Source organism: Siphateles boraxobius, unplaced genomic scaffold, assembly GCF_051911475.1.
Source record: "Siphateles boraxobius isolate OS27281-9 unplaced genomic scaffold, OSU_SipBor_1 137, whole genome shotgun sequence".
Taxonomy (NCBI): domain Eukaryota; kingdom Metazoa; phylum Chordata; class Actinopteri; order Cypriniformes; family Leuciscidae; genus Siphateles; species Siphateles boraxobius.
The window spans coordinates 156,889-170,596 of NW_027508741.1; the positions used below are offsets into that span (position 1 = coordinate 156,889).

Here is a 13,708-nt window from a genome sequence, read left to right on the forward strand (position 1 = left end):
AATAAGTTAAAATAAATAATTGAAAGAACAACATTTATAGCAAAGTGAGTTATTAAACAAGGAGTAATAGGGAACATAGGCTACTGTAGCTTTTTCATTTGAAAGAGTACAAAGAGAAGCAGCAAAAGCTTTAAGTTCATTAGTAAAAAGAGGAAAGGGCGGAGGGGTATTTAGCAAGTTCAAAAAGGTTATTGACTAAGTAGTGTTTTGAACAAACTTTATTAAGTACACCGAACTTTCATTCACATTTGTGATGCGAATGAAAATCCTCCTGCGACCGCTCGTGTGTGTGACTCATGCACACTGAATGAAAGTGTGCGCTTCAGCATGTTGCATTGACCACAGCAGTACTGCAAGCCTCTGCACATCACATTTCCAGAACGGCCAATACAACAACAAAAAGAGCCTTCCCCTCCAAACCCAGCGCTCACGTGCCTCGACTCCATCAAGCTCAAGTGCATTTGTTCTGTGTGGCTTGTTTTAAAGGATTTTGCCTCCATCAACAGAAAAGCAGAGAGAAAAACTTTTTGGAGTTTGGCCTAGCGGCTCCTTTTTTCCGTTACGCTCACTGCGGGATCCCACTTTCTCTCTCTCTTTCCCTCTGGTTGAGCAGCTTCATTTATCCTGAAGATCTCAGGTAAGAATCCCACAACACCTGAGACGAGAGTCACGGACTAATGCACGCTGGTGGTGAAGGTTTTCAGGATTAATGTGATCGTTTTTTGGCGTCTTCTGACCATCAAATATCATTTCAAAGTCAAAGTATCTTTATTTGTCTCCCCAAGGAGAAATTTGTTTTGGACCTAGAGAGATTGCTACAAGAGTTACAACTGAGACACACCACAAAAGCACAAGAATAAGACAGTTAAAAAGACAAAAAAGTACATGAGCATTAGGGCTACTCAAAGGAGCTGTGCAAAATTGCACATTTTTATAGGCCAATTGTGCAATGTAATAGTATATCATATTCATACCTACATTCAATCACAGATATACAGTACATTAATAAATCACAGAATTTGTGCAGGTCAAATGAATGTGGCCTTTTACATTATTTCTTTGTTTCATTATTTCTTTTTTAAGCTGTGAAATGTTTTTAGCTGTGTTTAAGACTATTTATTCAAACATGATAAAAAGCAATGTCAAGGGTTTTACAATGTATGCAAGTTTCATGTTCAAATGCATTTGTGACAATTGTATACCATGTTACTGTAAACGTTTTGCACATTGAACAGGGGCTGCTGATACTTGGTGTGGATGTTTGATTCAGTCTCCAGGTAGTTTTATAACCATAGGAATCAGTTGTTTCACATGCATGTGCAGAACTTAAGCTTTAATGCAAAAGAAAACAGGTGATGTTTCCATTTTGCATCTCAAACTACTGGAAACTGTAAATTATATTTTCACCATATTAATCTAGAGATATATTATTATTCAACATTTTAACCTTCTAACAAATTTAACGTTTAGGGTTTTTTTTAATCATTTTTTACTTCATCAGACTTCATTTGGCACTTGCTATGTGTAAACACACACACACACACACACACACACACACACACGGAGAGAGAGAGAGAGAGAGAATCATGGGCATGATTCAGAAAGGTTAAATGCTCCTGAACAATAGTCACACTGCTTCTCCTTGCAGTCAAAAATTAGTGCATTGCAAATGTATCTAGTAAAAACTTTTGATACTGCATCCAGATAAAATCTTGCTGAAAGCTCATTTTTTGAGATATCAACCTCAAATTTGGCTTTGATTTTTTTTTTTTTTTTTTTTTTAAACATGTTTTGGAACATATAAATTTAATATACAAATTGAAAATATATTTTTCCTGAATTTTTCATAATAATAAAAAACTTCTATTATTAATAATAGTACACTTTTTTTGTTTCACTTTTTCTTTTTTCACTTCAGCAATAATCTACCAAGTGTCTTCTTTAAAAAGAGACCAAACTTCAGTCTATGCTCTAAAGAATTGAAGATTTATGACAGTTTAAGTTGGAAATTATATCTATATAATTTAGTATCATTGAATTAAAATACAAAATATTATATTAAGAACATTATCGAACTAAGATATAGTACATTTCATTGAAAAAAGTTCATTTTAGACCTCTTTATTCATATACTATGTAGAGCATGTTTTGGGCCTGATGATCATAATTATATAATTATATATAGCTTTAGTTGGCACACTGTTTGTTGTCCCTACATGTTGTTTTGTGGCATTGCAGTTTGACACTGTGTTTCCAACTATTTGCCTAATGGTGTCTTCCTGAGAAGTGATTAATATCACCAGCTCTGATGTATGAATGACTGATGCTGATTTGCTTGTGCAAACTCTGTCGTGGATTGTGAAAACACAGGAAACGCACGTACAGCCTGTGAGATAAATCTGGCTATGTGAGGAGGTGAACGTAGAATGATCAATGCACACTAGATTTGCATTTCATGAAGAAAATAGCCGCAAAATTGCAAAAGAATAATATTAATTATTTGTTAGGTTTTAAGGTTCTGTGTAAATGATTTAGAAGACAAGACCAGTCACAATTCAGTGTGCGGATATTGCAATGATGTCAGAACACTGTTACATTTTGAATGCTGAAAATTCTATCAAGTAAGTAATTAAAGTTTATTTATAGAGCGCTTTTCACAGATAAAATCACAAAGTGCAACCACAAAATAAAACGGTATACAATCAATCAGTAAAAATTACAACATTTAAAGAGCCCAAAATAAAACCCAGCCAACTAAAAGCTTGTCTAAATAACAGTGTATTGGGATGCCTTTTAAAAGAATCGACCGAGTCGGCCACACGGAGGAACAAAGGCAAGGCGTTCCACAATCTGGGGGCTACAGCCTGAAAGGACAGGTCTCCCCTGGTTAAAGCGAGTCTTTGGGAGCATTAACAGACTCTGGCCTGAGGATCGAAGTGCACGGCCTGGGGAGTCTGTGCATAACAAATCAGCAATGTATTGAGGGGCCTGACCCTGTAAAGCTCTAAAAGTTAAAACTAATATTTTAAAATCAATATGCAATCTGATGGGTAGCTGGTGTAAGGAGGACAAAATGGGTGTGATGTGTGTCCTTCTGCCAGATCTTGTTAGAAGCCTTGCCGCAGCATTTTGAACCATTTGAAGACGATTTAAAGTAGATACAAAAAGTAAAAAGAGAGTGACAGTAATCTAAATGTGAAGAAATAAAAGCACAGTTAACCATCTCGAGATCAGAGTCCGATAAAATTACCCTAAATTTTGCAATATTTCTTAGATGATAAAAACAGTTTCTGACCTAAAGTCTAGAATGGCTGTCCAAAGACATTGACTGGTCAAACCAGACACTAGGTTTCTGATGCTCGACTGGACAGAGGAGCTCAGAGAACCAAGAATTTTGAAGGATGGATGGTATTTTATTGTCTGGGGCAACAATAAGGGTTTCGGTCTTTTCCGAATTTAATTGAAGACAGTTACTAGCAAGCCACGATTTAACAGAAGAAAAACATTCCAATAAATCGGTTAGTTTGTGGAACATTCATTGAACGAGCAATACAGCTGTATGTCATCAGCATAAAAATGGTATGACACATTGTTCAAATGGCAAAAATTTTCCCAAAGGGGTAATGTACAACAAAAAACAAAAGTGGACCTAGGACAGAGCCCTGTGGAACGCCATTCAAGAATGGAGTGGCTTCAGACAGTATACTATTTACTTATACAGAAAAATTTCTGTCACTCAAGTAAGTGGAAAACCACTTTAAAACAGACCCAACGATACCAAACTCTTTTTCTAATCTATTCAACAGTATTTTGTGGTCCACTGTATCGAATGCTGATGATAAATCCAATAGAACCAATACTGAGTACCTTCCAGAGTCAGCAGCCATCTGTACTTCATTAGACACTTTGAGGTCTCAGTAGAGTGCATCTTTCTAAAACCAGACTGATACTTATCCAAAAGTTCATTGTTACTTAGAAAAGCTGTCAGCTGCTCAGCTACTACCTTCTCCATGACTTTTGAGAGAAAGGGCAGTTTTGATATTGGCCTATAGTTACAAGGCTCCGTTGGGTCCAAATTGGGCTTCGATGCAAGTCAAAGGGAATTTTACAAATTTTATTCTAACAACTAAAAAAACAAAATACATGCATAAACAAAAGTTTATATTAAGAAAATGCAGCTTATTTTATGTATGATTCATTTTTCCTTTTTTTGGGGATTGTGACATTTTTTCATGAAAATTAAGTATTTAAACTTTTTTTTAAAAATGCTTAATGATAGAAATAAAATTGCCGTTGTTTTCTTTAAGTAGAATTTATTATCTATTTTGGATTTTTGAGTGTAACACTTAATTGCGATGGTCCACTTTAGACATTCACTAACTATAAGTAACTCCATGTCAACTATCAGTCATTAGAGTATTAGTAGAGTCTGCTTAATAACACTTTATTTTGATGCTCCTGAACAGACATTCTACTGACTATCAGTAACTTTACAACTACATATAACTTATTATGCTAACCTGCACTTGGGTTATTTTAACCCAATTTTGGGTCAAAATCAAATATGGACAAACTAAAACATTGGGTTAAAAATTTTATTAAAAATGTTAACCCAATGGCTGGGTTTGTCCATATTTGTCCCAAACTTGGGTTAAAACAACCAATAATTTTTTAGTGTAATCTACAATCTACTAATACTCTAATGAGAGTTAGTTGACATGTAGTTGTGCAACCAAGTCGAGTGTAAGCATGAAATATTGCAAGTGTAGGCCTACATTCTTGATGGTTTTGTCCTGTATAAATGTTGCATAATGAGCATGTGTGTGTAATTGACTCTTAGTGTTTCATCTCAGGATGTACAGCTTCATGGGAGGGGGTTTGTTCTGTGCCGTCATGGGTAACATCTTGCTGGTGGTCTCGACGGCGACGGACTACTGGATGCAGTACAGACTGTCCGGCAGCTTCGCTCACCAGGGCCTGTGGAGATACTGCATGTCTGGCAAATGCTACACACAGACCGACAGTATCGGTGAGTGTGTGACTGTATTTATTCAAGGCCTGCATAATAGTGTCACTAGGCGCATTTCCATTACAGATTTGCGCAATTTTTGTGCATTAATTTTCTTTCTAAATGTCGACAAAAAACTATTGCGAAATGACGGCGTTTCCATTAACCGATGTTATTCGACAAACTTATTTTTTTTCCTCCTTTGGAATAAGTCATTCCAAAAATCGCGGCGACGGATGTTGAGGTTTACGCAATGCGGTAATCCATCAGCCGAAAACTGAAGCCTCGCGGGGGCCGTCATTGTAGCAGAACTTCACCTGCTGTTAGCATTACATTGACTCCCATTCATTTTGGCAACACTTTGACAGCGAATAACTTTACATCTGAGGCGTCCAAAGACTTCATTTGTCCATTATTTATTTCTAAAGAAACACGACAATGTATAAAAGGCTCCATTACTTTGTATCTTACGTTATGGCCCCGTAGAAGCCATTTTTGTAAAAATAGGCTAACGACTGCGTTATAACCACGCGAGACTCTGTCGCACAGTAGAGAAATTATCATATAGACAGGAGGAGAAGCTCACAGGCAATCTTTTACTGTCTATGAGGCAATCGGGGGGACATGGAGGCATAAAGTCAAGGGAGAAGCCCATAGATAGAGAGTCCATAAAAGCAACGGGACAAAATATTTCAACAAAGTTTTTGAGGAATTAGGTGATTCAGATTTGTCTTGGCACAGCTACTAGAAGATTTACAACTGTCAGACTGTAATCAAGCTCAGTGTGAGCCTGCGCAGTCGCTCAGCCATCAGGAAGTGAGTGCTTTTACTGGGCTTCATGTTTCTCCGTTGAAATCATGGGGATCGCTGTGTCCATTTCTTTTACTGTCTATGGGGGATACACGTGCATTTGTTGACAAGCCGATACCGTCTTGAGTTCTCGCGAGTTCTTACGTTTTGGGCAGACTGCCAGCGTTGCGTGTGAATGTCTTCATCCCAGGTACATTGGCATATATTTCAGCATGTCATATGAATATAATTTCATGGGGTTTATTTTTTTCAAACGCCAAAAGATCACGTAGCTCACGTTTACAAGCCAGCGTCATTATAGTAGCCTATTGGCTACTGTTTTACATAATGGATATGCCAATTCAATTCAATGTTTGTGTGGTAGGTAATAGCCATATCGTCAATATTATAATATCAAGCTACCATAGATGAATCTGGATATTTGAAAAAACGATTTGCATTATAGCCTGAGGCAAGACACTTTCACCAGAAAAACAAAGACATGACTATCATGAAGATAAATGGAGGACCAGATAGATTCCGTAACATGGCCAGGCAGACAACAAATTCGAAAAAATAGAGATATCCAAGCAATATATTTACTACTCCAACAGCATTACAGTCGGGCACCCCTCCTCCTCTACTTTTAGTTCACGCCCGCGAGCAAACGCTGGACCAATATTGATCCTCGTCCGGCCTTTTATTTTGTCACTCTCCCTTTTTCTCTTTCTAGTCTCCTCCGACAAAACCTTTGCCTTCTTCGTTTTAGTTGCTGCTTCGGCCATGACAACAACATACAGATGGCAAACAAACGCTAGTTGGGCTCTCACGTCCGAATCTGAGGAGGTAGGGGTGGTGGGGGAAGTGAGGTATGCAGAATTTTGTAGGTTTTTTTGTGCTCGGGATACTACCCGAAACCCCTATGGCAGACGTGTCATTCAACCTATTGTAAGTCGATGTACCATCTCTCATGTCTTGGAAATATATTATGAAGGTTGAAAAACTACATAGTGCTGCTTTAAACCCTTTAAATGTATGCCTAAATGTTCTAGACAAGGAGAAATGTCTTAACTGAACTTAAAATTCCATATATGAAGCATTAGATGGAACACTTCACACTAAACTTTAAACACTTTAAACTAAGAGTGCAGCACATTATACTGATTTCTGAAGGATCATGTGACACTGAAGACTGAAGTAATGATGCTGAAAATTCAGCTTTGATCACAGGAATAAATTACATTCTAAAGTATATTACAATAGAAATCAGGTGTTTTAAATTGTAAAAATATTATTACTGTTTTTACTGTATTCTTTAATCAAATAAATGCGTATAGTCCGATTCTAGAGTCTTATTTTGCTGCACGTTATTCAAGCATCCCCACACCTTTTGACTGATTCATTTCCGTAACTTATTTTTCTGTCATTTCTGTTCACTAGAAAATCATATTGCAGAGATTTCACTGAAAAAGCGTAACACTATAAACGTATCCATTACATTTCTATTTCTATATTTTCAATGAGATTTATTATTTTCAATAATGTTTCCATGCCTGGAAATCAATTTTAAAATTCTCTGATGTATCATAATTTTCTGAACATAAACTAACTAGGAAAAAAAAGTTTAATATATACAAATTTTGTGTGTAAAACTCTCAACATTTTGGCTGTTAGTTTGACATTTCTATTACTTTATTGAGATTTTATTCACTGACATTTCCAGGTCTGAAAATTACCATTTTAAATGTAATATTCTAAAACTTCTAGATTTTCCATGAAGGTGCATGGGAACAATTTTTTTTCAAACATGAAATGGTTGCATATTCAGAATATCTCAATGACACTCTCAACATTTTCATAATTATTTCTTTAGAAATAAACAACAAACATTTTTTTTAAAGTGGGTATATCTAAGAATGTTCATGAATTAATCGCTTTTTTATTGCCAAAGTGTAAACAGCTTGTAACGAAACTTAAAAAATGGGACCTTCCCCGACGTCCTAGGCTGTCATTCATTCATTATGGTCAGATGCTTTCTCATTTTTGTTGCATGTTTATTTTGTTATTGAGAGAAAAGCACAGCACATATTTACATGTTAATCTAACCGTCGCTCTCAGCAGTGTTGACTGCGTCGGGATGTTCGTTAACAGTATATCGCTGCAAAGATAGCTTGAATGTAACTCAACACTCTTACCTCATTTAGTATGCGCGGTTCTATGAATATGCAAATGAGCCCCGCCTCCACTCACTCACTTACTCACTCAGAGATCCACTCGTTGACGATCACACGTTGATCTGATTGGTTACAAGGTCGTTTGTGACGTCAGAAACACCAGCGATTTCAAACCGTGTTTTTGAGACTGTCTTTGGTTCACTGCAGTTTTAAGCAGAAAATACTCAGCAATGCTGTCGACTTATGAATTTACACATGATTTGTCTTAAAGCATATTAAAAACACCACAGAGACTTATAAACAACATTAAAAGCTTGATTTTCACCACAGGGATTAAAGCTAGTAAATTAAAGTAAGTTGGACTAAACAAACTAAAACATTATTCTTCCATCCTCCATTTGCATTTTCCCCAACTTTAGGACGTACGGTGCAAAACATTGTGGGAAAAGTCCATGTTTCTCCATCAGTCTAAGCTACTGTGTCCATCTCTCTGTCTTTGCCTCTCATTTCAGCTTACTGGAACGCAACCCGGGCCTTCATGATCCTCTCGGCGATGTCGTGTTTCGCGGGAATCATCGCAGGCATCCTCTCCTTCGCTCACTTCTCCGCCTTTGAGCGATTCAACCGTTCCTTCGCTGCAGGGATCATGTTTTTTATTTCCAGTAAGTCTTTCCCTTCCAGTGACGTATTGGCCGACTCGTGTGAGCTGACATACAGTCAAACCAAAATTTATTCAGACACCTTCAACATTTCTCACATTATCACAGTTTATTCGCTTTAGTTTAGAAATTGGCAACATATGACAAGAATTTAGAGTTATCAAATCAGTTGATATTTCACTGTTTTTGTCCATCCTTCTGTTAGAGTGTCTCACACATGAATTATGTTGAATATCTGTCAGCTGTTAAATTTACCTACACAATTAGATAATACCAGTTTAGCTCAAACAATTACCAAGCAATGCTTCATGTTGTTCAGTCTGTGGTGTAAAAAGGTAATTAAAAATTTTTTAATGCGTAAAAATTGCATTAGCAATTAAAGAAAAACATTTCAGCAAAACATGGTCAGGTCAAAGTGTCTGAATAATTTTTGGTCCCAAATTTACATAAATTTAACTGGTATTTTGGGAAGAATTTTAGGGTACAATATGTCACCGTTTAGTTTATTTTGCTATCCTCACCTACATAGATGATCTATAGTGTCCTGCACCCACTAGTAAAACAATATCAAAAAATATGTCTGGTGTCTGAATAATTTTTGGTTTGACTGTAAGTCATCTAAACCGCTCTGTCTCATTTCTTTCTCCTCCAGCACTCTTTGTTCTGCTCGCTATGGCAATCTACACCGGCGTGACGGTGAACTTCCTCGGGAAGCGTTTTGGTGATTGGCGTTTCTCATGGTCCTACATTCTGGGCTGGGTCGCTCTGCTCTTGACCTTTTTTGCAGGTCTGTAATGATTTTTTTAGTCTGATATCCAACATGTGCTGTTGATCTCATGGAACGTGTGTGTTTTGTTTTGCAGGTATATTTTACATGTGTGCCTACAGGATGCACGAATGCCGAAGAGTGGCCAGCCCTCGCTAAAACAAAAGAGAAGCAGACACAGTGTCTTAACATGTATATACAGGTGTTTGGTTATCTGATCCCACTTAAAAAGATACCAACAAAAGTTGCCTGGAAGATCCTTCTGGTTTTCCCGCAGGACTTTTTAGTCTCCATCCCAATCATGCACATTTGAGGTTCAAAATAATTAATGCAATTCAGAATAAAACCGAATCATTGTTCATGCAGAGACAAAATTTCAAATAAAATCTCAGACTATTCTCATCATTTGAACTCATTCTGTTTATTCACTGTTTGACAAATGAAACTAGAAAAGGAGAGTTCACCAAGACAGACTTTGAATGTTGAAATAAAGGTTATACAGCCCAACATAGCGTATGTGAGAACAGTTTGTGAGTTTCTGAAACAGAGACGAATATCATTGTGTTTTTTTTTTATAAGAAGAAACTATTTGGTCTCTTTATTCATTTCTTTCCTATGGGTACAAATCTACCTTAGTTGATTTGAGGGTAAAAATACACTGCTTTATGCGTTAAATTTATCAAAAGCGTCAGTAAAAACATATATAATGTTACAAAAAAATATATTTCAAATAAATTCTGTTCTTTGGAACATCAAAGAAGCCTGAAAAAACAATGTATCGCAGTTTCCACAAAAATATGAAGCAGCACAACGATAAGAAATGTTTCAAATCATCATATTACTATGATTTCTGAAACGATCATGTGGCACTGAAGTCTGGAGTAATGATGCTGAAAAGTCAGCTTTGATCACAGGAATTAATTACACTTTACTATATACGAACTTTGAAAACAGTTATATTAAATTGTAAAAATATTTCTGAGTTAGAAGAGACTTCTTTCGAAAACATTAACCCTAAAACATGCAACGCGACATACTTTTTTGGGGCACAAGAATGATTTTTTCATCAAATCCTTTCATCACTTATGACAGCCTGGTCTATCTCGAGTATGCTGGACACTTAATTTGCTTCAAATTTTTTGTGATCAATTAGTCAGCCTGACCTAAATCCAACATGGCTGCCAGTGGTGCAGAACATTCAGATTTTGCGATAAGTCAATATATATTAAACTTAATTTTCTTCTGAAAAAAAAGAAAAAAAAGAATACTGCTAACATTTATTGTGAACATTGTCTTAAGGTGCTGAAGGAGAAAATTAAGTAATATGTTGTTCATGTTGTTATTTAGCACGTTTTGAAATGTATGTGACTCCTGAGTTACGTTGCCTGCATGTTTAGGGTAGAAAAAAGGGATTAAACTAGCTATTCAAACTTAAATGATTGTAATTCAAAAATGCTTTGGAATATAGACCTAAGTTTGGTCTTGTTTTAAAGAACACAGTCAGCAGATTATTGTTGAAGTGAAAGCACTTCAAAAAATTGAAAGTATGAAAAAGTTATGGTAGTTTAAACTTACAGTAAATCAAATATACTGTACTTAATATTTTTTCTTTTTTTATAAAATATGTATTTTACAAAATATTTTTTACTATAAAATTACTATAAAATCAAAGCCATATATCTAACCAAGTTGTGTTCCATATTTGAAGTTGATATCACAAAAATTGAAGTTCCCATGAGACTTTTTTAGACATAATACTAAAAATAGCCACGGGTGACTTACATTCCATTGAATTTAATTGTATGCATTCTGCCATAACAAATTAATACATTTCTGTCCAAATATCACTTCTGTCACAAAATATGCAACCTTGAGACTCAGACCTTTCGGACAATATGTCTTTTGTCAAGATTAGAAAAGGTTTTGATCATAAATTATGAAACATGACGATGCCCAAAAGGGGAGGAGCCCGATAAAAGAATACCGTTTCTATGGTAACGCAACGCCTAATTTCAAAACAGGTTCCACAGGCTGAATCTTGAGTTTGAAGCTTTCGAATGATATATTATTTTTCAACAGTAGATCAGGTGAAGTATGGGATATACTTTTTTTTCAAACATGCAGTGGCAGTCACAGTTAACAGATTAATGACTTGGTCCTTTTTTTATACCCTAATCAGGCAACGTGTCTCAGGAGACACAACTCATAAAATCCAAAATATATCAAATTTGTAAAAAATTATTTTGGATATGTTTTATTTAAGTCCAGATGATATAAAAAATGACATGAAATTATTATTTGCTTAGCATTTTCAACTCTTGCCTGTTAAAGGGTTAAAAATATTACAAACTTTTTCAATGGCCTACTATAGTAGTAGGAAGATGAAAAATGCATGAAGCCGTGATATAATAGAAACATTCAAGTGCAAAAGCTGTTCATTTTGATATAATCTTCAGATCAGTTTCACACTTAGTTTTCTTATGCCTAAAACAGCATTTCTTGAGTGAAGCAATCGTAGTGCTTTCTCGGAAAGTGGAGGATGAGAAGTAGAAGACGAATGGGTCGAGGCATGTGTTGAGTGTGCTGGGCAGGAGTGTGTAGTACCTCCACCGCGGGCTGTTTTTGCTGCTGAATCCCACCAGATGGGACATGTTATAGGGCAGAAAACAGAGTAAAAAGATGGTCAGCGTGCACAACGCCATCCCAATGGCCCTTTGCTTTTTCGCTTTGGCTATGTTAGGCCTGCTATACAAGATATAGATGCAGTTAATATAGCAGAAGATGCAAATTAAGAGCGGTAGCATGTAAATAACCACAAAAAACTCAAAACGAACTGGTAACAAGATCTCTTTTTGCTTCTCGGTGAAGTTCTCATAGCAGACGGTGTTGGGTTCAGTGCGGTTCGGCTCTGGCATATGGACAATGATGAATACGATGGTGCAATGACCGGCACTGACCAACCAGATGAAGACGCTGCCAACCGAGGCATAAAGAGGCTTTCGCATGAGCCTGTATTTGAACGGAAAGGCCAGTCCTAAGTAGCGATCCACGGCTATAGCCATGAGCAACAGGGAGCTGGTGTAAATCGTGGTGAAAAAGAAGAAGGATGAGATTGAGCACAGGCTCTGGGATAAGTACCAGTGCATTCCTCCGGCAGCTTCGTACATCTTGAAGGGCAGAAAGAAAAGGAAGACCAAGTCGGACACCGTCAGGTTGAAGAGAAGGATGTCATTCGGACTGGGTTTGTCACAGAGTTTCTTTATGAACGTGCATATGGCCAGGAGATTGGCCGGCAAGCCGATTAGAAACGTCACAATGTAGACGGATAAAATGATCCAGTAGTTTGTCATTTTGCATGTGAAAGAACTCTGAAAAATAGCAAGATTGACATATGATACAACTTTTATGAGAGTTAAAATGCAACATTTATAGATGCTTTTACGTAGATGTTTGATTTATTGATACGGTGGCTTCAGTCAAGTCACCTTTATTTATATAGAGCTTTTTACAATGCAGATTGTTTCAAAGCAGCTTTACAGAGATAACAGGAAAATATTGTTGTAATAATATTGCTAAATATAAATTTAAATGTCCCCAACTAAGCAAGGCAAAAGCCAATGGCAACAAAGGCAAAGAAAAGCAAAAAAGGCAACACAAAAAGGCTTAAAAATGTCACACTTGCATGAAATAAGAAGTGACTTTCAAGTCTACATTTTTAGGGTATACTATGATCATGCAAAGGAAAAGTAAAAAGTTGCATAACAAAAAAGTTTTTTTAAAAATTATGAAATAAACCATGGCACTTGGTTTTGTTATCTAATAAAATGACTTGGATTTATTATTAATCATTTATTTATTTTGCTTTTTCAATGCAACTTCCTGTGCATGTCACGATCAGTTCACATTTTTCTAAAAAAGTTACACTAAAGAACAGCCATAACGCCCTAAAAATGTATGTAGACATGAACGTCGTTGTATTAGATAATAAAACTAAATGGCATGTTTATTTGTATTTCATTTTATCATTTACTTTTTTCAATGCAACTTCTTGTGCACAATCACACATTTGTCTAAAAACTATTTTATTCATACTTATTCAAATGCATTTTTTAAAGGTATATTTATTTGAAATAAATTGTTGTTTAGACTAATGTGAAAACTGCCTTATGGTCGTCTGTACTTACCACAAAAGTTTGCTTCCCTGGTCTTCTTAGATTTAGTATGATCAAATACACGTCCCTTGAGAGGTCAAATTGAGCACAGTTCACTGTACAGGATGATAAAGAACAGATCTGTATCTTTAAGATGTAAA

At 36.2% G+C, this 13,708-nt stretch overlaps 2 protein-coding genes across 2 annotated transcripts; one reads left to right on the forward strand and one right to left on the reverse strand.

The window, feature by feature from the left end:
• The first annotated feature begins 375 nt into the window (after positions 1-375).
• lim2.5 (lens intrinsic membrane protein 2.5) lies at positions 376-9,801 on the forward strand. Its single transcript, XM_077229899.1, has 5 exons — positions 376-637; positions 4,854-5,029; positions 8,484-8,633; positions 9,283-9,417; positions 9,494-9,801. The coding sequence occupies exons 2-5, from the start codon at positions 4,855-4,857 to the stop codon at positions 9,553-9,555; spliced, it is 522 nt and encodes a 173-aa protein (XP_077086014.1). The 5' UTR covers positions 376-637; position 4,854; the 3' UTR covers positions 9,556-9,801.
• Positions 9,802-11,792: 1,991 nt separating this feature from the next.
• On the reverse strand, positions 11,793-13,708 carry LOC143738041 (free fatty acid receptor 2). Its single transcript, XM_077229900.1, has 2 exons — positions 13,581-13,708; positions 11,793-12,764 (listed from the first exon to the last, which is right to left on the reverse strand). Exon 2 carries the CDS (start codon positions 12,744-12,746, stop codon positions 11,832-11,834), a length of 915 nt encoding a protein of 304 aa, XP_077086015.1. The 5' UTR covers positions 12,747-12,764; positions 13,581-13,708; the 3' UTR covers positions 11,793-11,831.

Bases quoted from the DNA above. Each gene is read 5' to 3' on its own strand.
- lim2.5 (XM_077229899.1), top strand. From the start codon at position 4,855: ATGTACAGCTTCATGGGAGGGGGTTTGTTCTGTGCCGTCATGGGTAAC. The intron at 5,030-8,483 runs GTGAGTGTGTGA...CTCTCATTTCAG, and splicing joins CACACAGACCGACAGTATCG to CTTACTGGAACGCAACCCGG. The intron at 9,418-9,493 runs GTCTGTAATGAT...TTTGTTTTGCAG, and splicing joins GCTCTTGACCTTTTTTGCAG to GTATATTTTACATGTGTGCC.
- LOC143738041 (XM_077229900.1), bottom strand. From the start codon at position 12,746: ATGACAAACTACTGGATCATTTTATCCGTCTACATTGTGACGTTTCTA.